The sequence below is a fragment of the Pyrgilauda ruficollis genome, unplaced genomic scaffold (genome assembly GCF_017590135.1).
Source record: "Pyrgilauda ruficollis isolate IOZ18807 unplaced genomic scaffold, ASM1759013v1 scaffold15, whole genome shotgun sequence".
Classification (NCBI taxonomy): Eukaryota; Metazoa; Chordata; class Aves; order Passeriformes; family Passeridae; genus Pyrgilauda; species Pyrgilauda ruficollis.
This window is the reverse complement of record NW_024513654.1, coordinates 4,244,857-4,269,704: the sequence shown is the minus strand read 5'-3', so window position 1 is coordinate 4,269,704 and position 24,848 is coordinate 4,244,857. Positions and strand designations below refer to the sequence as shown.

General features: G+C 41.2%; 2 protein-coding genes across 8 annotated transcripts in view; both read left to right on the top strand.

Annotated features, from left to right (window-relative positions):
• The window catches only part of TACC2 (transforming acidic coiled-coil containing protein 2), a 127,905-nt gene extending 109,334 nt beyond the window's left edge, over positions 1–18,571 (top strand). For 4 of the 7 annotated variants that reach the window (XM_041461569.1, XM_041461565.1, XM_041461566.1 and 1 more), the window contains 8 exons: positions 792–872; positions 6,683–6,826; positions 7,216–7,292; positions 10,364–10,407; positions 15,712–15,872; positions 16,207–16,313; positions 17,128–17,248; positions 18,009–18,571. In XM_041461569.1, the coding sequence (XP_041317503.1) occupies positions 792–872; positions 6,683–6,826; positions 7,216–7,292; positions 10,364–10,407; positions 15,712–15,872; positions 16,207–16,313; positions 17,128–17,248; positions 18,009–18,074 (801 nt within the window). In that variant the 3' untranslated portion in view covers positions 18,075–18,571. The remainder of the gene's footprint in view (positions 1–791; positions 873–6,682; positions 6,827–7,215; positions 7,293–10,363; positions 10,408–15,711; positions 15,873–16,206; positions 16,314–17,127; positions 17,249–18,008) is intronic. The other 3 variants (XM_041461570.1, XM_041461568.1, XM_041461567.1) reach the window with 1 other exon arrangement.
• Positions 18,572–19,166: 595 nt separating this feature from the next.
• LOC121350224 (CD59 glycoprotein-like) lies at positions 19,167–23,276 on the top strand. The gene is made up of 3 exons (XM_041461387.1): positions 19,167–19,221; positions 20,034–20,150; positions 21,140–23,276. Exons 1-3 carry the CDS (start codon positions 19,167–19,169, stop codon positions 21,343–21,345), a joined length of 378 nt encoding a protein of 125 aa, XP_041317321.1. The 3' UTR covers positions 21,346–23,276.
• The last annotated feature ends 1,572 nt before the right edge of the window (positions 23,277–24,848 follow it).

Sequence of the window (24,848 nt, the reverse complement as noted above, 5' to 3'; positions counted from 1 at the left end):
ATAATTATTTAATTCTTTCCAAAGTAACTCTCCCCTCTCGAAGACTTGAGGAAAAAAGACATTTTCATTTAACTCATGTAATTCATATAATACATAACCTTAAATTTCATCAACACCTTTCCTATGTACCTCTAATGTATGTATTTTCCAGAAGTCTTTCCAAGCAATTTTTTTTAAGTTTGAGCACAGGACTTGATGTGTGGAGAGTTGTCTTGATGCCTGGCCTTAGTAAGTCTGTATGTATAGATTAATTTTTTGAGATTCAGGACCTAATTCTGCTGAAATGAATATCAGGCTTTGTTTTTCTTGTAATTTCTCTAATGCAGAATTTGGCATGGTTTCTTCTAGGAAAAGCAAATGCATCTGCAGAGCAGTTCTGTATGTCAGGACATATTTTCTGGAATATTCACAGTGAAATTTTAAAAGAGCAAAGGTTGAACTAAGACCAACATGTGGCATAAATTCATGTAAAATGGAAATGAAAGGAAAGGGGTCTGTGATAAAACAGCTTTAGCTTCAGAAATCATTTCTTTTACATGAAGTATTGTTCATACTGATCACCTAATAAAAATTATTTTTCTGTACAACTACCTCAAAACTAACCAAGCCCTGGAGTTTTGCATCACTGTCCTCACCACGAGAGGAATTTGGGGTGTCTGTCACCCAGGAATTGTCCAATTACACGTTAAAATTTAACAACCCATTTTTGAGCGTGTCAAACATTTCTTACCGTGTTCTTACCACATTTTTTTCCCTGTGGGGGACTCCCCCCCTACCAAACCCTTGGACAGGAGGAGCTAGAGTTTGCTGCCATGAGGATAGAAGCTCTGAAGTTAGCCAGGCAGATTGCCCTCTCCTCCCTGCGCTCCAAGGTACCTGCTTTGTGCCTGCCCTGTGTGTGTGAGTGTGCACAGCCCGAGTGCTGCTTGTCCTGGGGGGACACCAGGAGCATGCTGGCAGCAGAGCTGACACAGAAATGCTGTCACCCCACTCACACCCCAATTAACAACAGGCAAGAAGCAGCAGCGTTCCTTCCGCGGGAGATGGATTCTGCGGACCAGGTGGTGTTTGTCATTTCTCTAAAGCAAGATTTGTCCTAAAATGTTTGATGGTGAAGAGTACCAGACCTGCTTTAGCCATAAGGACATTCTGTGTTCTGTTGGTATTTTCAGCCTGAAGTCAGACACCTTTGACCCTCAGTGTTTGGAAGTGAGGAAATCAGTCGACCTTGCCCTCAGGCATCTGAAGAAAGGGACTGCAGCAGGGTTGGAAGGGCTACAGAGCTCCCAAGGAGAAAAGGCATCATCACAATGTGTCTTTATTCATAAAGATCTAAATCTTATTTTTCTCACTGCTACTTCCAGGTCCTGCTGGCTAGTTGTGCCTCACAGTGATGCTTTGCTCTGCTGTAGGGATGCCCGTGGAACTCACAGTGTTTGGAAAGCCAAAAAAGTCATTCCATAAATATTGGTGGCTTTCTTGGGAAAGGGTGTCAGCTGAATGGGATGACAGTGTCCTGCTGCAGTGAGACATTTCATTCCAAGTGAGGAGAATGTGCTTCTGACAAGTCCTTCTCCAGTGACCTTCCTCTTGTACTGTCCTTTAATAGGTCAGCAGAAAGTCTTTTGCCCAGTGCTGAATTGTCTGGAGTTCATTGCATCTCAACAGCATTTGGGCTGCTTTCAGGGTAGAATTTCTTGGTGCTTTAAAGATCAGCTATTAGGTAGCTACTTCATAAAAGTAAAGATTTTTTTAAGGTTAACTGTACTCCTCTGAAAAAACAATGATCATACCTTAAATAGCCTACAAGACACCTTGTTTCTGCTGTGCACATATATTTACTGAGGTAAACACATTCCTCACAGATTTAAGAGTATTTTAGACTATATGGTTACCATCTTCTATTTAATTAAGAAAAACATGCTGTTGTCTTCATTACTAGGACTAACCAAGCTGAAACCTGTAATGAGGAGCATAAAGAACAAAGGAGGAAAAACAAAAATAATTTTCCTGTGTGTGACTGTGTCCCCTTGCTCTCCTGTCCTGAGTGTCAGGTGTTGGAAGAGAATGAGGTGTGATCCTCTCTACCTCCTTATTCTCTCTCAAATTCCTTGTCCTCCCAACACTTTGCTGGAACATGCAGGATTCAAGACATAATATTACATAGATGCTCTTCATGGCTTATACAGAAAACTTCTGCTTAAAATCTGTATTTCTGCAACCAGCCAACTGTTCAGAAACCCCACAAATTGTCCTATTTTAGACTGACGAGATGCACTTGTGTGTTTGTGAATACTTGTGAGTTACCCAGGGGAGACTGTGAGCTACAGAAGTTTTACAGAATGTGGGGTTACGTTTTAAAGATGCTGTTCAGCATCATCACAGCACCTTGTTTTGTTGGAACAAGTTTTGAACTCCTCAGAACTTAGAAATGGGGAATGGATTTCATGTGACTTTAGATAAAATGTCATTAATCTGTGTAGCAAAGATAAGAAAATGATAAGCAGAGGTGAGGAGAGAAAAACAGGCAAATCTACCCCCTCTGACGGAGGACTGGCAGCAGTTATTGATGATGGCAAAGCCCCATGTTGGTCAGGCACAGCAATGCTTATAGACCAACACCATGGGTGTCATGTTAGGCTGAGAAGGACTTTTGTCCTTGCATAGCTTTGCTATTTCAGTGTTAAATTAGCCTGTGATGACACCCCTTGTGACCTACAGTGACTGATGGCCTGGATTAAGTAGAACAGAAACCAGCAGATGACTGCAGTGACTTAAATTTGGATGCTCCTGGCAGAATTCCCTTCTGGATGGCTGGCCTCTGTTATTTTCTGAATGCTGTATAATTAGATTTAACATTTGCTAAATGATGACTGGATGGGTAACAAGAATAGCATGATAAATAAAGACAGAAGCACTTGTTATGACAAATTAGATCACCTAAAATAAAGATTAAATATAAACACTTTCTGCTAGCACTAGGAGTGAGAATAAGGACGTGCAGTTTGTTGTTCTCAGGCAGAGGAGAGTTATTTGGCCACTCCCAAATTTCTTGTCACAGACTTAAACTACAGCAGGCCCAGTCACCCACTTTTACATTGCCAAGTATTTCTTTCTTCCAGTGCTGAGGTGAATTAACTCTTTTCTGTTGAACAGTCTCCATTTGGATGCTGTGAGGTAATTTTTTAACAAGTGCAGCTTGAGTGGGGTTTGTGTCCAGCACCCTGTGGGTGCTGGGGTAATGGAGAGTAGGGTGCTGAGATAGGATCCAAGGAAGATAGAAACTGAAAGGAAAGGCATGGGCAAAAATGGGATTAGTGCATTACAGCTGTGTGGGCCTCCCATGGTAGTGGAGGAGGATGATTTCCTTCAAACAGCAATGCCATTGATTTTAGTAAAACTGTACAGGAAGAAAACTTCTGCTTGGGTTTTCCTTGGCTTTCCATGTATTTGTAAGCACAAGTAGGTTTCACTTTGCCTGCATTGACCTCTCTGCTCACACATCAATTAGAAGAGTCCATCATTCCATGCACACCCAGGCAGCATTTCTAGGGCTTGGAAAGGGCAGCCTCATTTTCATCAGGGCTAAACACACATTCCTCTAACTGCTGTGATAAAAACTAGTTTTCATTTTCATTCCATTTCTCTATTTTCTTCCTCTCTGACCTGCTGGAAGTGAGGTAGCTGCAGCTGGTTAATAGATGTGCATTTGTTTCCCTTCTGGTCAGATATCTGGTTTCTGTGAAAGGTGCTGGGAAGAGAAGCTTGTTGAGCTCTCAAATATTTACACTGAGATTGCAGTGACCTACATTTTGTAGTAATTCCCCTGAAGACTCTAATCTTTCTGTGCGAGGTTTAGTGACTTACAAATCCCTGTGATGATTATTACCCCAATTAACTGCTTACCTTCTCAGCAATTGGGTGTTAAAGCATTATTATTGGGTTATTTTGGGTAACGGCATCATCCTGTTGGTCAGGTGCTGTTATTTTCTCAGGGTAGGAATATTTTGCTGGCAGCAAATAACAGTTACTGAGTTATGCATCAATTAGGAGCTGTGTAAAATTGGCTTTTGAAGTAAAACCATGATGACTTTTACTGGTTACTCCTGCCAGAGAGCCCAGTTGTGACTTGTGCAGGGTGTTTCCAGCGTTAGGGCAACACTGGTTGGACCACACCACAAGCATTTCTGATCAGTAGTTAAATTTCAAGAGTTTTTATGGTCATTTTCGGAAATTTTAAGCTGTTCTGCATGTCATTATTGCTATTGTTTTGTGCGATTTCCTCAAATGCAAAGAGAGCTAGAGAAAACATAACTGTATTAATGATCTGTTGTGCACTATATAAAAATACCTATAAGTACATATTAAAGGCTCTAAATATATTTTTCTTTAAAAATTGTCATCCTCCCAGCAGTTACTTTGACGTGTTTTTATACAAGCTTGAAAAACGTTTCTGTTTCTTCTTGGCACAATGAATATTTTCCAGCAATCTCTTTATGAGATCCAGCAAATTAAGCTGCAGGAGGCTTTTGAAATGTGACAGATGCAGTTCAACAGATCGATCTGAGGGGTGGCCTTTCTTTGGAGGACAGCTTTGATGATCTAATGGCTCTTTTTTATCTCTCAGTTATTCCTACTTTGTGATTAAGGAGGGAGTAAAGAACCTTTTTTTTTTTTTTGTATTTATGCATTTACAGAGGTGTCTGAGCTTGTATCCCAGGTGGATTTTTTTCCTAACAAAATGTTGCTTTACACTGGGAGATGCTTTTAGAGCACAGGCTATGCACTTTCGACAGATCTTGGAATGGTTTTTCTTCTGGTAGGAAAATCCACCGAGTTTGAGCTCTTAATTCTGCTGGAATTGATCATTGTTTTGGGTGTTCATGTTAAAGGTAGCAAAACCAGAGAAAGGATAGCCTGCTCCATAAATCCTAGAAGAGTCAATTGACTCCTAGGTGTAAAAACAAAAAATACCAAGCAAATTAGTGAGAGCCTCCTGTAAATGAAGATGCAGTGAGGTGTTCTGTAAGTACTGTTTAGGTTATTCTTGTTCTAATTAAATTTTCTTGCCTAGTCTTTTAATGTTGTTAGTGTTTCTTCATGTTCTTTACAGATGTGATATCCAGAACATCTGGTCCTGTGTGCATTGTGTACAATTTTTATACAGCTTCTTCAGTCAGGTGTGATACAAGAACTCACAGGGGATTACAACAAAATTAACATTGGGTTTGGATGCTTTCTGTGATGCTGGGCAGTGTCAGAAGAACTCTGAGGAAGTGAATGTTTTATGGAATAGCATCTGGCAAAATTTCCTTTACCAGTGTTGAGACAAGAATATGTGATGTTGAAATTAATGAGGATTGAACCTTGATCCAGACATTATCTACTCCTTTCACACTCCTGTGCTTCAGTCACTAGAGCATGACTCTGCAATTTTCTTAAAAAAATACAAACAAAACAACACCACACCACCCTCTTTTGCAATAAAATAGAAGAAAATAATTATTTTCTCTTTTATATAAAAAAATAATTGAAATACTCTTGATTACTACTCGTAATTATTGCAGACAAAGCCTAAAGACTTAGCTACAGCATTAGTGAACTTGAAGGAACAGAATACATTGTTGTATGCACAAAGTTACCAGGTAAACTGGAGAAATACATTATCCCCTTTTCAGCAGCAAGGAAATGCTACACCAGGAAGACAGGATTTGAATATCCATTTCCATCAGTGGATGGAAAAAGGCATTGATCAGCCTGACTTTCCTCCCCACTCATGGTCCAGCTCTTGTGGTGGGGGCTTGGCAGTGCCCAGAGCAGCTGTGGCTGCCCCTGGATCCCTGGCAGTGCCCAAGGCCAGGCTGGACAGGGCTTGGAGCATCCTGGGACAGTGGAAGGTGTTCCTGCCATGGCAGGGGTGGCACTGGATGGGATTTAAGGTCTTTTCCATCCCAAACCATTCTGGGTTCTATGGACTATCCTTTGTAATCTCCTCAGTTTTAATGTGCTGTAGCTTGGGTTGTTTGCATTGAGAGTTGTTTGTGAGACGTCTCCTGCATCTCAGTGTCACGTTCCTGTTCTTTGCTCTCCTCATTTCACATGCTGCTCTCCCTTATTTAATGTGGGCTGCTGAGATGAACAAAATTGACAGCTGCAAAAAAAGCCTCATTTAACTGACTAATCGCATGCTGGACACCAGTGGGGCAGCAGTGTCACCTGCATAGTTGCACTTTTTATGTGGTGTTTTTATGATAGATACCATGTATTGACAGGCCAGACCTAAGAAAGTGAACTGTCCTCTTGCTTCTGGTTTCTTGATTTATTTTTATGGAAGCAGAATTCCCCTTAACAAGCTTTCTGCCTTCAAATCTGATTCTTCCTGCTGATGTGCATTTCTTGTGGATGTTGTGGTGAAAAGCAGTACATTTTCTAAGATAAGACTTTAAAATATTAATAGCAAAGTGCTGTCTTTATTTTCTCTCTGCAAAGGTAATATGACTCTCCTGGTACTTCTTATGGATCCTAAATGTATATTTTATGATTGCTGAATTCAGAGCTCCTTGTCTGTATTGTAATTTGGAGGTGCACAGAACTCTAACCCTAGCACCAACCACATCCAGAAAACCCATGAGCTAAACACCTATTTAATAGTTCGTTTCTTTGTATTTAAAAACCCACACAGAGAGAACCTGCTATCCCAGCGGATGTTTCCATCTCCAAAAGTGCTCTGTACTCCCGCATCGGCACCTCAGATGCAGAAAGCACCACGGCTCTGCTCTACCCCCAGCAGGACCTGGACTCTACACTGCGGCTGGCCAGAGCAGAGGTAACTGCTTCCACAACCTGGGGAAGGAAAAACCTGCCCCTTGTTGTTCCCTTCTTGCCTGTTGTCTCCCAAATGCTTTGTGTTGTGATCACTTGTTCTGTTCTTGAAACCATCCTCAGCCACGCTAAAGCAAAAGGTGCAAGTTTTACTTGTTTTACAGATGGGAAAAGCAGATATTATATAAAAATAAATCTGTATGGTTTTAAACCTCAGGTGTACGCTGTGCATCTTGACATTGCTATATAATTATATAAAAATGGTAAGCTGCTTGAAATAGGAATAAAATTATGTATTTTACAAAGCTATTGTATCATATTAGTGTGGCTAGCAATAACTATGAAAAAATGAGTATAATCCAGTGGGGTTTTCCCCTGTGTTTTCTGTTTCAGATTGTGGCCAAGGAAAGGGAAGTATCTGAGTGGAAAGAGAAATATGAAGAAAGCAGAAGGGAAGTGATGGAAATGAGGTGGGTTATTATCTTGATCACTGTGTCAGAGATACTCATCTCAGCTTGACAGCAGAGTACCATGCTCATACAATTGTTTTGCTTTGCTGAATTTTCTTCATCATTTTTAACTTAAGGCTTTGCACTGATGATGAACTGATACTTTATGGTGGGCACCACTGTTCAGGGTAATCATTGAAAACTTCTGTGTTGCTGATCTCATTCACACCCTCAGAATACAGGGATAAGGGAGGTTTTACTCCAGGTTAATGTCAGGGAAGGATTTCCTCTGGTTTGTGTGTGAATTCTCACTAGATTGCATAGTGTGGTTCCTGTTGCAGACTGGATGAGTGACCTGCAGAGCTGGCAGGGGGGTGCACCTTAAATGCACATTAAATTCACTTCAGTTCTGCTTGCAAAAAGGAAGGAATGTAGGAAAGAACATGCAGGTCTGCAGTAGTACAGGCTGCCTCCAGGACATCATTGTAAGGTTGTTCAACAATAGAAATCAAACCAGTGTCAGTAGGAAAGCGTTTCTTGCAAAGGAACCATTCTGGACTATCAATGTTGGCTTTCAGGAAGATTCTACACCCTTTTCTTTGAACTAAGATGATTTTTTAATTGCTGCACACACTAAGGTTGATTTTAGTTAAGCAATAGTTCTCTTGGCTTTTGCTCTCTTGTTCCCTTTGAGAGCTGACAGAAGGACCCAGAGCTTTTCAGTTTGTTCTGGTTGTATCTGTTCTATTTCTGTGCCAACCTTCCTATGTTACATTAAATATCTGTACACTGGAACATGGTTTTGACCTTCCTTTCCAGCCCAGGTCCTACCACTTGCAAGGATGACAAATAAATCCCTGTAGAGGATGATGTGAGCAGTGCTGCTCAAAGAAGCACTGATGCCTTCCATTCAGTCAGTTGAAAAACCTTTCAACCTTTCAGCTTTGCTTTTTTTTTTTTTTTTTTTTTCAGTTGGTAGGGCCATAAAGAGGACAAAGCAATGGGCTTGGCTTGCTCATTGATCTGAATCTGAGAAAGCCATCAATTGCAAAAGAGAGTGTATAAAATATTTCATGGAGTCTTTAAAGCTAATTATTTTCTACCTTGAAAAAATGGTCCCCCTCTTAACTCATAAAGAAAAGGAAACTGTCACATTATTTTAGCATCCCTCCTTTAAGTAATAATTTACAGTCACTTCTGAGACTGAATTTTCTTTAAAATCCCTTCTGTTCTAGCACCAGCCTCTTCCCAAAATGAGGAGTTTCAGTGATTTAAAGCTAAACTCTGTATCTAGTGATGACCTACATAATGAATTGCTTGTATCCAGGAAAACTGTGCTTAGGGAGGGAGAGTAGAAGGGAGCTGCAGTGCAGAGCTCCACAAACGCTGTCATGGATGCCAGGAATTGCACATGGCAGATTGGAATAGCAGCAGCACGGGGCTTTGAGCCAAAGCATCTTAAGAGAAGCATCTGCAAAAGGCAAGGGCAGCCTCTTTATTTCTTTTTTGCCACCTCCCCGTGCCCAGCTGAGTTCTCTCACCTCCCTTGTGCTCGGCTGGGATGGGGAACAAAGCCCTGGCATTGCCCTGAAATGCTTAATGAGGAGCAACAGAGCGCAGTGGCTGTGAGCAGTCAAACCCAGGGAGCCAAGCAAGGAGGGAACAAAATGAGGGATTGTGAGGAATGTCTCAGTGTGCAGCTCACACTCAAGTGTGGTGTTTGGTCTGTTCTGTGTCAGGGTGCACGTGTCTGCTGGCTGCCAGTGGGCACTGCCAGCCTTTTCCCTCATGGAAGGAGAGCCAGGGGTGACACAGAGCAGCTGGCACACCGTGGTTCTGCACCTTCATCTTCCACACAGTAATTGCCTTGTGTGTGTCTCCACCCTCCATAAAAAAAACAAAAAACCTGATTTCTTTGCTCTCCAAAGTGTCATTTATGGTTGAAAGGAAAAATCCCAGTGCTGGGGTTGGAGCCCCTGCTCTCTGAGTGCTCTGCAGGACCAGGGAAGGGGAGATGCTGCTGACTTTAGGGCCAGGTGGCCATCTCAGGGCTCTGGGCTCTGTCTGTGATTCAGATTTGAGGCAGTTCTGGAGTTACTGTAGTAGTTTTCTGGGAGCTCTGTAAGTTTCTCCTTTCCTCACTTTTATTCCCACATCCTTTCGGTAACCTTACCAACTGCAGCAGAGCTCTGAAAATGGAGCAAGTGAAAGTGAGTTTCAAAAGAGGTGTATTCCAACTCCAGTGAGCTGTTTGGAATATCCACTTCAGATGAAGTGTGGGGTAATTTTGTTTTTTGTAGACGGTCCTGCGTGGCTCATGAATCAAAGCACAGATCAAGCTAGTCTCATTTCATTAGCTTTATTTGGCTCTGGGAAGGGATGGATCATCTTTCTAAATCACATTTAATCTGCTTATTTTGGCTAACCTCTCTTCAAGAAGGAAATTCAAAGCCTACCGTGAGTATACGAAATAAAACAGTCATAAAAGTAGAATTTTGCCACCTCTGCTTCAAAAACAGATTTGGGAAATGGAACATGATGGATTTTGTGCTACATAGTTGAATATTTTGATCTTGTTCTTTTAAGTGATAGTGAATCATTTAATCATGAGAAGATTAGTTTAGAAGATGAGATATATTTTGGATGATAGCCAACACTACTGTTAGGTTTACTTGCTACCAATTATAAGTTTACTTGAAGTTTTTATTAAAAACAAACCAACACAAATTTGGAGAAGAGGGGAGAAAGTAATGGAAAAATCAGGCTCTCTGTAATTCTTGAGTTAGACCAGTGTGATTGTGTTTATAATCATGCCAGGTGATGTTGCAAAAACCAGAATCTGTTTCAAAGCAGTCTGTTCTTGCTCCCCTCACCTTTATTGATTTCCACGGAGAGTTAAAAACCAGGTGCAGTGTTAAAATTGTCAGTTTTATTTGTTATTTGGGCAATAAAGAACATATAAAAGTGTGATGGGGTTCTGTATCTCTTAAAAGCACCACAGTTCAGTTTCTGTTAGTGTTACTTGCTATGTAAGCGTGAGTAATGATGTTGTTTGCCAAATGTTTTTATTTTCTTGTTTTCCCCTCTTACAGAAAAATAGTTTCGGAATATGAGAAGACGATTGCTCAGATGATAGGTAGGTGTTCCTGCTGTGAAAGATGCTCCCTGGTTGAAATCTGTGGGCTTCATTTTGATGCTGGCTGCATCTGCTGATGCTCCAGGGAATTGTGAATGCATCTGAGGACACCAGAAAAGGAAAAGTCAGGGCCTCCTCTCACAGCCAGCAGCCCCAGGGCAGTTCAGGTAACACAGAAAGCTCAGGGCTTTCCCTTCTGCAGCAGAGCAAACTGGCCCATAGGAAACAGCTTCAAATTCATGGGTTTCTCCAGGACTTTCAGTGACCTAAAAACCCCTTAGGCATCAGCTCACAGCTGTTTAAAGGCAGATACCAAAGTTAGCTCTTCACAACAACAGGGATTATCTGTGCTAAATGCATCGATCAGACCAAAACCAGATTAACTCCAATCCCAGCTGGGACCTTGCAAGTGCCCAATCCACCCCACCAGTTACTTACTGACACAGGAGTCTCCTTTCATGTCTAAATTGTGACAAGTTTTGCCTCTCAGTAATTAAAAAACACTTTTGCTAGCAGCATGTCCCACAGATAGAAACCTCTACCCTCAGTAGCACTTCAAACCCAAAGGTTGCAGGGTTCATGTGTTTCCTCAGCACGTGAGGTCTGGCCCCTGGGATGTGATTTTAAAGCCTCCTGTAAGATTTCTAAAGCTCTTTTTATTAGTCTGGCTATAGAAAGCACCAGTGGCTTGTGCTCCTTGTACTGCTTCAGCTCCAGCTGTTTCCCAGAAAGGCAAATGGCTCAGTGGAATTTTGGGATCTCCAAGGCCAGAGTTGCTCAGAAGAGCACCAGTGTCTGGTGCTTTTGCTGCCTTCCTGGATTTCTTGGCCACTGGGAGACATCCCAGCCTTCTTTCAAGTGAAGGGTAAAATGGACTTAAAAATAAATTTATGAGAATGACAACTATAATAAATAAGTCAATGAAATATATATGATAATGAATAATAAACACTAGCAATATGCCAGGCTTCATTCTCTCTGGTGTTATGCCTCCACTGCCTTTTGTATGTACAACTGAGCCAATGTGCTGCCTTCTGACATGGTGTGTGTCATTGTCATCATGCAAGTGTTCAAGCAGGAGTGACCAGAGTATGCAAAGAACTTATTTCATTTTGGTTTACATACCCTGCTGTGGCTTCCACCCTGAACCTGGCCAGTCCTACAGACACACAAAGGACCTGTCCTTTTTTCCCCAAGCTATGCATACAGTTAACAACAGATAAATACAATTTCTATTTTTGAGAAACAGATTTAAAAAAAAAAACCAGATTTTGAGACTGCAGTGCAACAGTAAGATACAGAATAGGAATCGTGAGGCAGAGGCACAGCCTTGGTGTACATGGTACATTCCACCATTGCCACTTCCTCTTGTTGCAAAGAAATGAAGGTTCAATAAGTATTTGGTCATTGACTACAAGTAAATAGATCTTTAAACTTCAGATTGAGAGTATCAGAGCCTCTCACATGTTCTGTGGTGAGTTTTTAAGGGCTATAGCTATAAGTAATTTAATTTGCTGTCTGTTTGCAAAGGAACTGAACCAATAACAGCAACACAGAGAACATCCTTTCTGCGTTAATTAGAGCAGTATGCAAATCCTACAGCATGGTAATACGTTAAATGTGAGGCTTCTCCCTGCATTTAATGTAAATTTTTTATCTAATTGTCCCACATTGTCATGCCATTTCTTGTAAATTGCTGTCCCTTCCGATAAAGGAGTTCGCTCATCTGAATGCCAGTGTAAAGGAAAATGTGTTTGTTATTTGCATGTACTTCAGTGACCTGTTATTCCAGTGATGCCTCAGCGCTAAAGCAGAATATGCATCTTAACAAAAGAAATGCCTGTGCTGTTTCTGTTCATCATTTAACCCTTCTGAACTATTTATGCAGCCCCGTTAGAAGGGCACTGCACATAAACCAATTTCACCAATCCCTCTGATGAATATTCAGTGAGGTTGATAGGTCCTGCTGAGCTTTTTGTAGGCTGGTGTGTGCATAATGAATACTGAAAATATCCCATATTAACAATATATGGCTGCCTATGTTTGCTTCTAAAGGCACTGAAAAATGTGCATTGCAAACTGCAATTGCTTTTGATTCCAAGAGCTGTGGAAGGTTCAGTATTTGCTGTCATATATATATGGAACCCAAAATTACCCAGCTTAGTTGCTGTGATTACTTCATGCCACACTGTGCAAGCTGCCAGTGTGGAGATCCCTGTTTAGTGCCACTTGGTATATTTCTTTACTCATGCTTTTATCTTTTTTTCCCTTTTTTGTCCTACACTTGCCTCAACCACTAACACATTTTAGTTTACTCTGAGGAGTGGGGGAGTGGAAAGACCAGGCTTTCCAGGCTGTGCTTTGTGCTTGCTGCCCATGTTTGCTCTGACAGCCAGGGAGCAGAGCCTGGGTGACCCCAGTGTTCCCTGCACCTTCCACACACCTGGCTCAAAGCCAAAATCCCCACCCCAATTCCTTTTCACTGACAGGTTGCTAATATTGGTTTGTTGGTTTTTTTGGGGTTTTTTTTTCCTGTTAAAAATGTATCCTTATTTTTACATTTGAATACATGATGAATTTACATGATGAGATTTTTTATTACTTTACCTTTGAATACATGATGAGATTCTCCTTGTGAAAAACAAACAGTTGTTATGCTTTGTGCATTACAGGTTGTTGCATTACTTATTTGCTGCTTTCCTAACAATTCCCGATTTTTCTATTTTGCTTCCGTTTTCGTTGCTTCTTGCTATTTGCTTGCAAAAACAAAACAGGCAAGCCTGGTAAGTAAAGCTTTTCACCAACTTTCACACCAGCATTTTGCATCTTTAGTTTCTTTTGCTTTTGTTCTCTGTTTGCTGCATTCCCATTAAGTCGTGTGAGTAGTAGTGAGCTGAGCCTGAAAGCGGATCTGCCTTGGTGCTGCTCTGATTCTGTCAATTTGGGTAGTGTTAGTCCTGAGCATACTGCTGTGATTGTTGGTGAGCCCTGGGCAGGGTGTGTTGCAGATGTGGAAGTCATTTAATTCAAATATTTTGATCACATACCCTCGTAAACATATTTAGAATTAAGGATGTGTAGCCGCTTATCTAAGATTTGACTGGCAGACTATTACCAGCACATTTTATTGAAACTAAATCATAGTCTTAGAAAATAGAATGTCCTTTCCAACCCAAACCATTCAGTGATTTTATGAAAATATCACGTAAAACCCTAGTCCCCCTCAAGCCAAGTTTCTGCCTTTTCTTGTATTTAACCACTTTGGTTTGGGAGCATCACTTGGACAGGCCTTGGAGCAGCCTGGTCGAGTGGGAGGTGTCCCTGCCCATGGCAGGGGGGTGGAATTTAATGAGCCTTAAGGTACCTTCCAACCCAAACCATTCTGTGATTCTGGAACTGTTGCCCCAGTTTCCCATGAGTTTAAATGGTGCTGGGGGTTGAGTGTTGGAGGAGCTGATCCAGCCGAGGAGAGAGGAGGGCCCATGAAGTGCTGGGAGGAAGAGGAGGAGCTCAGTAGTTGTGAGGGAGTGTGACATGAATTATTAACTTCCTGATCACCCTGGAAACAAGTAAGGAAGTGGCTAAAGTACCTCAGACAACAGTCTCACAAAAAGTAGGGATGTGATATTAAATACATTAAAATACTTTGGATGAGGATGCAAATGGATCTCTTGCCCTGCCTGGAGCTGCAGTGACAGAAGTGTTGCCAGAGAACAGGATCCTGCCAGGAAAGGGTTTGGAATTATCTAGGCAGGGTGTAATCTCCAGCACCATTAAACAAATCTAGTGCTGGAACATAAGGAGACAACCTCTGAGCTTTAGAAAAAACAAAAGGCAACAAATTTTTTTGTTTTAATTGAGAGCACATTAATTTTGACATTGTAGAAGAATACAGGGTGTCTCTAAGAAAGCAAAACAGAAAAGAATGTTTCTTTTTAATAAAGTGTTAAATATATCCAAGTGATGTTGTATTACACAGCTGGGCTTCTCTGCCATGTCAAAGGTGTTTGTTCACCAGTAAAATAAAGGTGTGACAAGCAGCTCCTGAGAACCTTCATCTTCTGTGTCACACAGAGCAAAGTAAGCTGAGGTCAGGCTCTGCCACTGTCAGGGGTGAGCAGAGGAGCCCAGGAGCTGATGCACAGCATGTCATCATCTCTGCTCTGGCCTTGGTCAGCCCAACAAAAATGTGTATTTTTTGGATGGAATATGCAAAAGGAAGAGATTGATCTCAGTTTGGGAATTGACAGTATCAGCTTTGGCATTTTGGAGCTGACCAACACTATAAATAATTCAGATGAAATCTTCTATTCAAATAAAAAACCCAAACTTGTTTAGTTCTTTATGTTTCCAAATATAAAGGCCCAGATGAAAAGTTGTACATTGTGAAATGTCCCATGTTTTTTCCACAGGAGAACTTTTTACCTTATTTTAGTTTCTATCATAAACCAAGGAAAATGGTTATGTAAAACTGCTGTGTTTTGTGGGTGGATTTTCCTTTCAGTGTCATTCAAAGTAGCCCTTAAAACATGGGCACAAGAATCATAGTTTAGGAGGTGAAGGAACAATGCAGCATGTTGGAAGACAATGCCAGACCTTTTCTTCCAGTGTTATGTGGATATTCCAACTTATTATGAGGTCAATTCCCTTGAAAACTCCTCTATATGGATTTGTATTCCTGTTATGTTCTTCCCACCACCCCTGGCTCAAATTTAACTGTACACAGGAGGAGCTTGGCAGATGTTTTTTGCAGTTTTTTTACACTTAGGAAGTCTGTCTACTGTTAGATTTCCTTTCTGCCACTTGCTCCAGCAATCCTGAGAGCTGGTAAAACACTGCTTTTCCAAGGGAAGAATTGCATTCCACTGAACAAAGTGCCTTGTTTGTGCAGGATTAGAAGGTGCCAGGAGATGACAGGCATTTATCAACAATGGCAAATAACCGGTGGCCAGTGCTAGGAATGTGCATAAATGCCCTTTCCTTCACCTAGTGCATCTTCAGGGGAAATCCAGCACCTGCCTTTTCGTGGGAACAGCCGAGTTCAGAGTGAAGAAATCATCAGTACAGAGATACATTCACATTTTCCCCCAACATCAAAATATTTAAATATCACTGTATTTAGCAACTGTTTTCCAAAACAGGCTTGTGTCTTTATATAAATATGACTTTTCTGGGTCCTGTAAACTTACTAATACACAAGTAAGGCAGATTGTAGTAGAAACTGTAGATGATAGTGAACTCAGTGGACTGACTCCTGTTACCCTTCTGAAAACCTCTCTCTTCTCTACTCCTCTCTTCTTCCAGAGGATGAACAAAGAGAGAAATCTGTCTCCCACCACACTGTTCAGCAGCTCATAGTGGAGAAGGAGCAAGCTCTGGCCGATCTGAACTCAGTGGAGAAATCCCTGGCCGATCTTTTCAGGAGATATGAGAAGATGAAGGAAGTCCTGGAAGGGTTTCGGAAGGTGAGTCACCTTAACATCTCCTTTAAAGAGCAGGGCTGAACAGATTCTGTGGACCAGAATGTGCTGTGCTGCTGAACAGAAGGTAGGACTTGTGTTTCCAGCTAATTCTGATGTTCTGCATGACAAACCTTAGTCCTCAGGTGAAGGATTGCAGCCAGCTATCAAATGCAAACAGAAAAATTGTAAATCTCTTTGCATTGTGCAATATTCTCTTTCAGGGGGTGTCATTGTTGGACTGCAGCCCTTCAAACAGCTGTGTGTGACTCCCACAAACAGGTGCCTGTCCTGCATTTTAACCTCTTGGATTAAATTTGATGTCATCTTCTCTTTTAAGAATGAAGAAGTGTTGAAGAAGTGCGCGCAGGAATATTTGTCACGAGTGAAGAAGGAGGAGCAGAGGTATCAGGCACTCAAAATACATGCTGAGGAAAAACTGGACAGGTAATTGAGTCATGGATTCACAGAATGATTTGGGTTGGAAGGGATCTTAAAACCATCTTGTTCCACTCCCTGCCATGGGCAGGGACACCTTCCACTGGACCAGGTTGCTCCAAGCCCTGTCCAGCCTGGCCTTGGACACTTCCAGGGCTGGTGCATGGGTTGTACACATTTTTTCAGGAGTTCATGCTGCAGAAGGCTTCCCATGGTTGGACCTCACATCCTAAACTGATCCTGCAATATGCAAAGCACAGGCTGCTCTGTGATGGAGGTTGGAAAGAATTGCAATAATGAGAATTTCTGCAACGTGCTGGTGTTTCTTCCAGCTCCTGACCATACAGAACACCTTAAATTTCTATATTTAGCTAATATCTTTATGTTTGCTTAATGTACTTTCATGGGAGAATCAAGAAAGAAGCCATTAGCCAGTTTCTTTTTTGTGATCTCCACGTAATGAGCAGTTAAGCCTTTCTAGGGATCATGTTCAGGACTCACAGTACAGTCCCCTGAACTGGAGATCAGGTTTGGAAACTGCCATAAAACACTTCTACCTGAGTCATATTTGTGGCTCCAGCAGAGGTATCTGAGAGAAGCACAAAGGGAACAACACAGACAGTAAGAAAAGACTCTGCAGCCCCTGCTGAGCAAGAGAGGGAGTTGTGAAAAGTGTTCGGGGACAAGTCCCACAACATACCCAAGATGTGAAGAAGGCAGCCCTGCCCTCTCCCTCCATTTTTTAAAGTGCTGTCCACCCTGGAGCACCCTCTGCCCTTTCCTGTGGAGAACCTGATGTGACCAAACCCTGTGTTTTTTGCAGAGCCAATGCTGAAATTGCACAAGTGAGAGGCAAAGCCCAGCAGGAGCAGGCAGCGTACCAGGCCAGCCTTCGGAAGGAGCAGCTTAAAGTGGATGCCTTGGAGAGAACACTGGAACAAAAGGTAAGTAAATCAGGAGCCAAGCTCTGCCTGAGGATTATCCTGCAGCTCACTGGCCTTGGGGACGGCAGCACTCCCCAAATTTTAAGGCAAAACCCCCTGTGTGCACCAGCTGGACCCAGGTTTGATCTGAGCCCAAGGGTTTGGGGCTGGCTCAGCCTTGGGCAGAGCTCGGGGTGCACCTCTGCAGCCCAGGCCTTGGTTTGCTTCAGTTCTCAGGTTTTTCTCTCAGGTCCTGTTTCCCTTTTTAGTGCTAGCAGTAATTCCAATGCTAATTCCAAAATGTCTGTAGGAAATGCCTATTTATATCTCTGTGTTCTCGTGCTCAGCCAAGGGAGCTTGCTTTGGCATAGAACAGCTCGTCCTTGCTTGCAGCTCTGCAAGGCAGGGTGAAAAATAATGAAAAAAAAGTGAAAAGTGCAGCCTAGAAACAAATTTCCACTCTGTATTATTGTGGAGTGTTGGGAATGACTGCTATGAAGCTGTCTGCTTTGGTGCTAAATTTGATTTATTTAAACTGGAGGAGCTGTATCTGGAAGAAAGGAAGCATTTGTTTGAGTGCATGTAGCTGTACTATGAATATGAACACTTAGTTTTTCTATATATGCACATATATCTATATGTATAGATCTCCTGTTCTCAGCATTGGAGAAAATTTAATTTTCCCACACCTCTCCTACTAGTTAAATAATATTAAAATTTTAAAAAACCCTCATGTTAATGCAACAATCCTCTTCATAATACTTCTTATTTTATTTTTCAGAATAAAGAAATAGAAGAATTAACAAAGATTTGTGATGAACTGATTGCCAAAATGGGGAAAAGCTAACTTTGAACCAAATTTCTGGACTTCAATATTGAGTGCAATATGACCATTGGCACACTGATGTCCATACATTTATGTGGACAGGTTATATTTTCACTTTTTCGTATGCACTACTGTATTTTCTTTCTAAATAAAGTTGATTTAATTGTATGCAGTACTAAGATGACTATCAGAATTTCTTGCTATTGTTTGCATTTTCATAGTATAATTCATAGCAAGTTGATCTCAAAGTTCCTGTATCAGGGAGATTGTCAAGTTCTCTAAGAAAATACAAATTGCTGATCCTAGCCTTCCCTTTGTACATGAGTTCCCATGTTGGATGTCTTTTGGATTTAATATAAACATGTATTACTTGCATGGGGACTCTTGCCTTAAGGAATGTAAACTTTATCTGCATTTGCTGATTTGTAAAATAAAATCTAAAAAAAAAGAAAAAAAAAAGTAAAATGCATGTCACAAATTAAATTCTCTATTGTAAATAAATTTTTTCGTTGAAAGTTGAAGATAAGTATGGCTCTCTTTTGTGTCCTTCACTGGCTTATTTCAGCACCAGATGCTCTTGGGAATTAATTCCTCCACAGAGCACTTCATGGGTCACTGCTTGGAACACTTTGTGGGTCACAAGAGTCTGCTGCTTATGTGCACATATCTAGGTCTATATCTTAATGTCTCTCTAAATATATATATGTGTGTCTATGTGTTGGATTTGGACCACTCAAGTCTCAAGCATAGGCTTAATCCTCCAAAATATTTAATGCTCTGACCCTGATCCAGCAAATCCCATGGGCAAATGTAATGAGGCTGTTGGAGGAGTCAGAGGCTGAGGCATGTGGTGACAGGATGGTTTTTAAGCATGTCTGGCACTGAAAGGTGAATAATTTCCTGCTCCTGGAAGAATTTGCCTGCAGGGCTGGTGGAGATGAGGTTGGTGTGATCAGAGGTGCAGCCAGAATAAGCTGCATAAGTAGCACTCTTGAACACCTCTTTATCCTGTAAGTTATCCTCTGCACAGGATTAGGGATGGAGGAGAAGCATTAAGGCTCTAATAGCAAACAAACTGCTTTCTTTGCCTAATGGTGCATCTCTTGGATCTCCATGATGTGGACAGTCTTCAGCCTGGTTCTTATCAGCTCCCTTTTTGTCCTCAAAAGTAAGTCAGCTCCTTTTTCTTTCCTTTTTTTACTTCATTTGCATTTCCTACCTCAGGCATGGCTGAGCCTCTTTGCTGTTCTGGGCTCCTCTGCTGGGTTGGGTTGGTTTTAGGTCATTCTGTGTGTGTGGTTAGCAGCACAGAGCTGCACCTCTGTAAAGTTAAATGTGTGTCCTAACAGATTCAAATGTCCCCTCTGATAGCAAGGGTGGGATTTCTGCTCTGCAAGCTTCAGGTGTGGTGTTTGAAATGTCTTTCAAATCCACCCTTGCCTTCCTTTGAAAATGCCGTGTAGTTTGTGGCAAGGAAAAGAAAGAGGGTTGAGGTATGGTTGTGGTGTTTAAACAAGAGCAAAACTCAAGATCCACTGTTGTGCTTTCCAGCTGAATTGATGCTTCAGGAGAAGAGGAAAATTGGATCACTGTAAGATCTTATGTGTATACAGTGTGCTTTTTCATGGTACTGTGGACCAAAGATCATGACTGGGGGGGGAAGATCATGATGGGGGCTCTGCTCTGAAAACATTACAAGAAGATATGGATGGATGCAGTTACAGAACATCAAATGTTTCTTGTATTATTTTAATTGCAGATTATAACAACTAAATAATCTGTGGTTGATTTTTTATTATTATTTATTTTATTAGTATCTGACCCATTTTTAAAAAGGAAACATTGATAAGATTTACAGACTCTGTGGATTTTCCAAAGCTTTTTTTCATTTTTTTTCTGTGTGCTTGAAACCATACTAGAAAGATTGATACTTTAAATGCTTCTTGTAAATTCTAAGTGGTCTCTTCTCCCTCCACCCAGGTGAAGCACTGCAGTGTTACACCTGTGTAGGCTCTAGTGATGACGACTGCAACAGACAAGGAAGTCAGCAGTGCCCAGGCCTTGCAGATGCCTGTGCAGTCATTAGAGGACAAGCAAGTAAGTGTCACAAATGTGTCAGACTTACTGCATTTGTCATAAAAGAGAGAAATAATCAGTGTTGGAAAGAGAAGAGTGCGTAGTAAGTTAAGGACAAAACCAAAAGTAAATGTCTCCTCTCAAAATAAACCCCATTAATAAATCTCAGTCCTAGTTTTGTTGGCACAAAATCCCACTGGGAGTGATTTGTTGGTGGGCCACAATGAGCTGCACTCACTCTGTGGGAAAGCAGGAAAGAAGCATTTTAAGCATTGCCCACTTTTTGCTTAAGTGACTTAGCTGGAAATTAGGATGGAAGAGAAGCTAACGAGCCCCTGCACTTGGGCACATCCGAAGGTATTTAATCTGCACCAGTTGCCTCCAAGATGAAAAATCAGAGTTATTTAAGTGGGAGCTGTTGGTGTGCTGCCTTGTTGTGGCTGTACTCATTTTCTTGTGAGGAGCAGCCAAAGCCGAGGTTGTTGCTCAGTGCTGGGTGGTCAGGCTGGTGCTGGGGGTGCAGGTGGGAGCATGTGGCCATTTGCAGCCCTTCTGGGCTCACTTCACCGAATGTTATTGTTAGGTTGGACGTGACATATACACATGTGATTAGGGCTTAAGAAGAAAAAAGTTTTTATTTTTAGTTTAGTGTGTTTTTTAGTTTATATGCTCTTAACAAAGTGTGATTTAAAGTTATTAACTACATTATATTATATATTATAGTTACGTATTTTTTAAATTTGTTGTTATGCTGATGTCTGTCTTTTTCTTTGCTGTGGATATATTTGAAAATCATTAATTGTTATTTTTTTAATTAATTTAGTTTTGCTTGTAGGCTAGCTGTTAAGCTTTTTTTATATTTCTTTTTTTTTGTATTTGAGTGACAAACACCGTTGACAAGGATTTTTGCAGGGCTTGGTGCAAAAATCCAACCAGATAAGGCAGACACAGAGTAACAACTATAATTATTAATAAAATTAATAGTTTATTAATTGCTGGCTCCGTTCCAGGTGGCATCATGAAGTCCTGCTCGTTCAGGTCCTTCTGCGAGCGGGCGAGGCGCGAGGGATCGCGGGCGCCGGGGGTGAGCGTCCACTGCTGCTACTCCAACAACTGCAACGCCAGGAGCCCGGCTCCCAGGGTCACCAGCTCCAGCAGCTGCTTCTCCCTCCTCATCCTCACTCTGCTCTGGCACCCCTTGTTGAAGCTGACATGAGGGGGAAAAAGAAGAAGAAGAAAAAAAAAAAGAGTCTCCTGAAGCAACAACTCTGCCTTCTTAGCAAGGGATGATAATATTTCCTAATCACGTTGCTCCATGTACCATTTATCTCACTAGGCAAAAAAGCTGTAGGAAGACCTGACAGATGTTTAGATAAAAATTGTTTCATCTGCTAAATAGGTCTTGATCTCTGTGTAAGAAACGCTGCCCTGTTGCTTATCCTGAGGGATTGGTTGTGTGAATACACCGCATTTTCCTGCAATTTGGATAAGGAGAAATCTTTGCTGCAGGTAACCTGGTAGTAAGGTAAAGGGCAAATGTCTGCCAAATGCTTTTTACTGTTGGCAGATATTCAAAAGCAAGCTAAAATTTTTGAGCACAAAGTGACTGATGATTCTAGCAAGCAAGTTAATCTTTCAGAGCTTATTGGTGTACTGGACAAAAGAAAACTTGAAATACAGATGATTTAGTATTAACACAAACTGGTAAGAGAAGGTCATTAAGAGAATAATGCATGGATATTCTGTTGTATATATGTTCCTGGCAGGGGGGCTGGATGGTCTTTAAGGTCCCTTCCAACCCAAACCATTCAATGGTTCTATGCTTGTGTGTATTTCCTTGGGAAAAAACACCTTCCAGTCTTCTCTTTTCTGATCCTTTGAGAATTTTACCACAGCATCAGAAGAAGAAGAAAAAAGGAGAGTTTGGAAGTTGTTTTTGAACTGGTACTCCATCCAAAGATTAGTTCAATCTATCTCCCCTGCTGGTTTTAAAAACAAGTGATTAATCCCTGTCTTGTAGGCAAATTATAACTTGAGTTTATAATTCTTGAGGTTTCAGTTATGTAAATAATTCTCTACTGCCCTAAACTGCACTCTTTGAGAGTAAGAGTGTATATATCTATACAGGTCTGCCCTTGAGTGATGTGATGGAGTTGAGGTGGTTTATGCATTCTTTTCATTTTGCAAAGTGAATGAAATTACTTGGAGGTCTTTAGAGGTGTAAAGAGGGACTAAATCAATATTTTTAATAAACCCATTCATTGTAGTTTTACCAAGTAAATGATCCAGAAGGGGTCACACAGTAAAAGGCACTGTGCATCACTACCTCCTTTGATCCAAAACTCAGAGCACCAGGCAAGCAGATGAGGGGAATTTGTAGATTTTAATGTCCAGCTGTGATAATCTGGTCCAACCCCTGGCACACAACATGCACAGGATTGCCTGAAAGTCCAGCTGGTGTAACTGAAGTAGAGGTGGACTTTCCAGTTCTAGTTTTAGTTGCCTAGTAGGAAAAAGTTTAGATATCAAATTTATGGAACTCACAAAATATATGGCAAAGTAGTTTTTCCCCTAGCTTTGTGTTGTGACTTTTTTTTTCAGTATAATTCTTTGAAAAATCAGTTCTGGGCAGTGTGTAGTAGAATTCTTCACATTGACCAACATTTTATTCAGGTTGCAAACCCTAGAGCTGCTGCAAGGTCAATGAGTGAGCCCTCCCTGCAGAGTGTGACCCTTGTAGCTGTCACAGGGGCCGAGCTGTCTCCTTGTTTTACTGTGCTCTTTCCCCAGTGTGGATCCTTCCATCATCTCATGTAGGTTGTGGCTTCAGACTGACTGGATTCTCCTGGAGTTTTGTTCAGGTGGGCTCAGACAAGGCAGTGTGGTCTGTTTTTAGTCTCTAGGCACCACTCTGATAAAGCTGTTGAATATAAAGATTGCAACAATGCAGCAGATCTTGGCTGAGAATGGTAATTTGGACTCCAGTGTCTCATCTGTATAAAAATCACTTAAATCGGTATATTTTTCATTTCATTCTCAGCTTGAAGCAGTTCCTTCAATCTCTTCTGCTACAGGAAGCAGGTATTGATTGTATCTTTATCTTCGTATGGTTCTGTAATGATAAATCTGCATTGAATGTAATCTCTGTATGTGCTCAGTGCATTTCCTTAATGAGAAAATAAATTACATGCAATGGCTGACATTGTCTCTTGGTGAACACAACTGCTTCTTTTAATTGGGATTTCCAGCTGCATCTGGTGCTCTATTTTCCTGCAGGAATCCTGTTGGGATTTGTTGTTTTGTTGGTTTGTTTTTTTGTTTTTTTTTAATGTGGGATATATTTCTTAAATCTATTGGATAAAATAGTATTTGTTGTTTTGTTGGTTTGTTTTTTTGTTTGTTTTTTTTTTTAAATGTGGGATATATTTCTTAAATCTGTTGGATAAAATAGTGGATGTTGGTAGCGTTCTTGCTGCTGTATTTCCATGGTAAAATAAGAAGGTAAATCTCTATCCTCTTGACAAACACCATCTGTCATTCCTGACGGCAGCCAGGACTGGGATCTTCAGGCAGCTCCCGCCGCCTCCATCCAGTCCTGGCTCCCAGCTCATCACAGGCCCTGCTTTGCTTTTTACAGCAAAAAAAAAGACATTTTCGCTGCCCAGTTATGACCCTAAAGTGTGCCTGCATGTGGATATCTAGGAGGGATGAACCACTTTTGTGGATTGGTGTTTTCAGAGCGGTTTCATGATGGTTCTTGGCATAAGCGTTGACAGGAAAACAAGCACGGAGAAACAAAAACAAAATAGAAGGAATATTTTTTAAACTGGAATATTTTTTAAACTCCGTTGAAATGCAGAAAATATTTTAATGGTTTTGTTGCCATGTCTGTGCAGAGCTATTCCCAGTCACAGGTGCAATAGGAAGTTGGTTGTTCTGAGGTTAATTCCTGCTGCAGCCACAGGCTCCTTCTCCTTTAATGTCAGCAGCAGAGAGGCTGATGCTGGAATGCTTTCTGCTGCAACTCAGAATGACAGGACTTCTTTTTCATCTCTTATATCAGCTGGATTTATATAATGGGTAAGTGCTGGGTCTGAGTGTAACTCTGCCCTCTCACCTCCAGGAAGGATCTCCAAAAAGATTCATTTCTAAATGAGAGAAAATCTCAGTTGTACCTATAGCCCCAAATCATAACTTCCATTATTCCTTTCTATCCTCTTGGTTTTGGCTGTACAAACAGAGCCTTTATTTTATTCTCCTTTAAAATAAAGGACAAAAGGATAAAAAGCTTTTATCCTTTATTTTCCTGGTCTTGTCAAGGGCAGCCAGAGCCTCTGGGACTTCTCAGGAGGGCACAGCCGAGCAGAGTGCCTTGAGCTCTCTGTAAGAGTGAGAATTTGCCATTTAATTTGTGTCAGTGTTCATCCACACCTGGCTTTTCCACAGTGAGTACAAGGTACCAAGTTGTCCCTTGTTCTTGGTGAGGAATAAGCAATTCTTGTGGCCTTGAAAATCTAGATCAGACAAGATCAGCTCAATGCTGGCTGTGCAATTTAATGAAAGTTTCAAGTACGTCTTGGTAAAATCTAGATCAGACAAGATCAGCTCAATGCTGGCTGTGCAATTTAAGGGAAGTTTCAAGTACGTCTTGGTCACAAACCACAGTTTATTTTTTAACCTTTTTTCCTCATGTGAAATTTTAGTCATGCATTTCTGTGC

Coding starts and splice junctions, on each gene's coding strand:
- LOC121350224 (XM_041461387.1), top strand. CDS start 19,167: ATGATGTGGACAGTCTTCAGCCTGGTTCTTATCAGCTCCCTTTTTGTC. Junction 19,222..20,033: donor CTCCCTTTTTGTCCTCAAAA/GTAAGTCAGCTC, acceptor CCCTCCACCCAG/GTGAAGCACTGCAGTGTTAC. Junction 20,151..21,139: donor AGTCATTAGAGGACAAGCAA/GTAAGTGTCACA, acceptor GCTCCGTTCCAG/GTGGCATCATGAAGTCCTGC.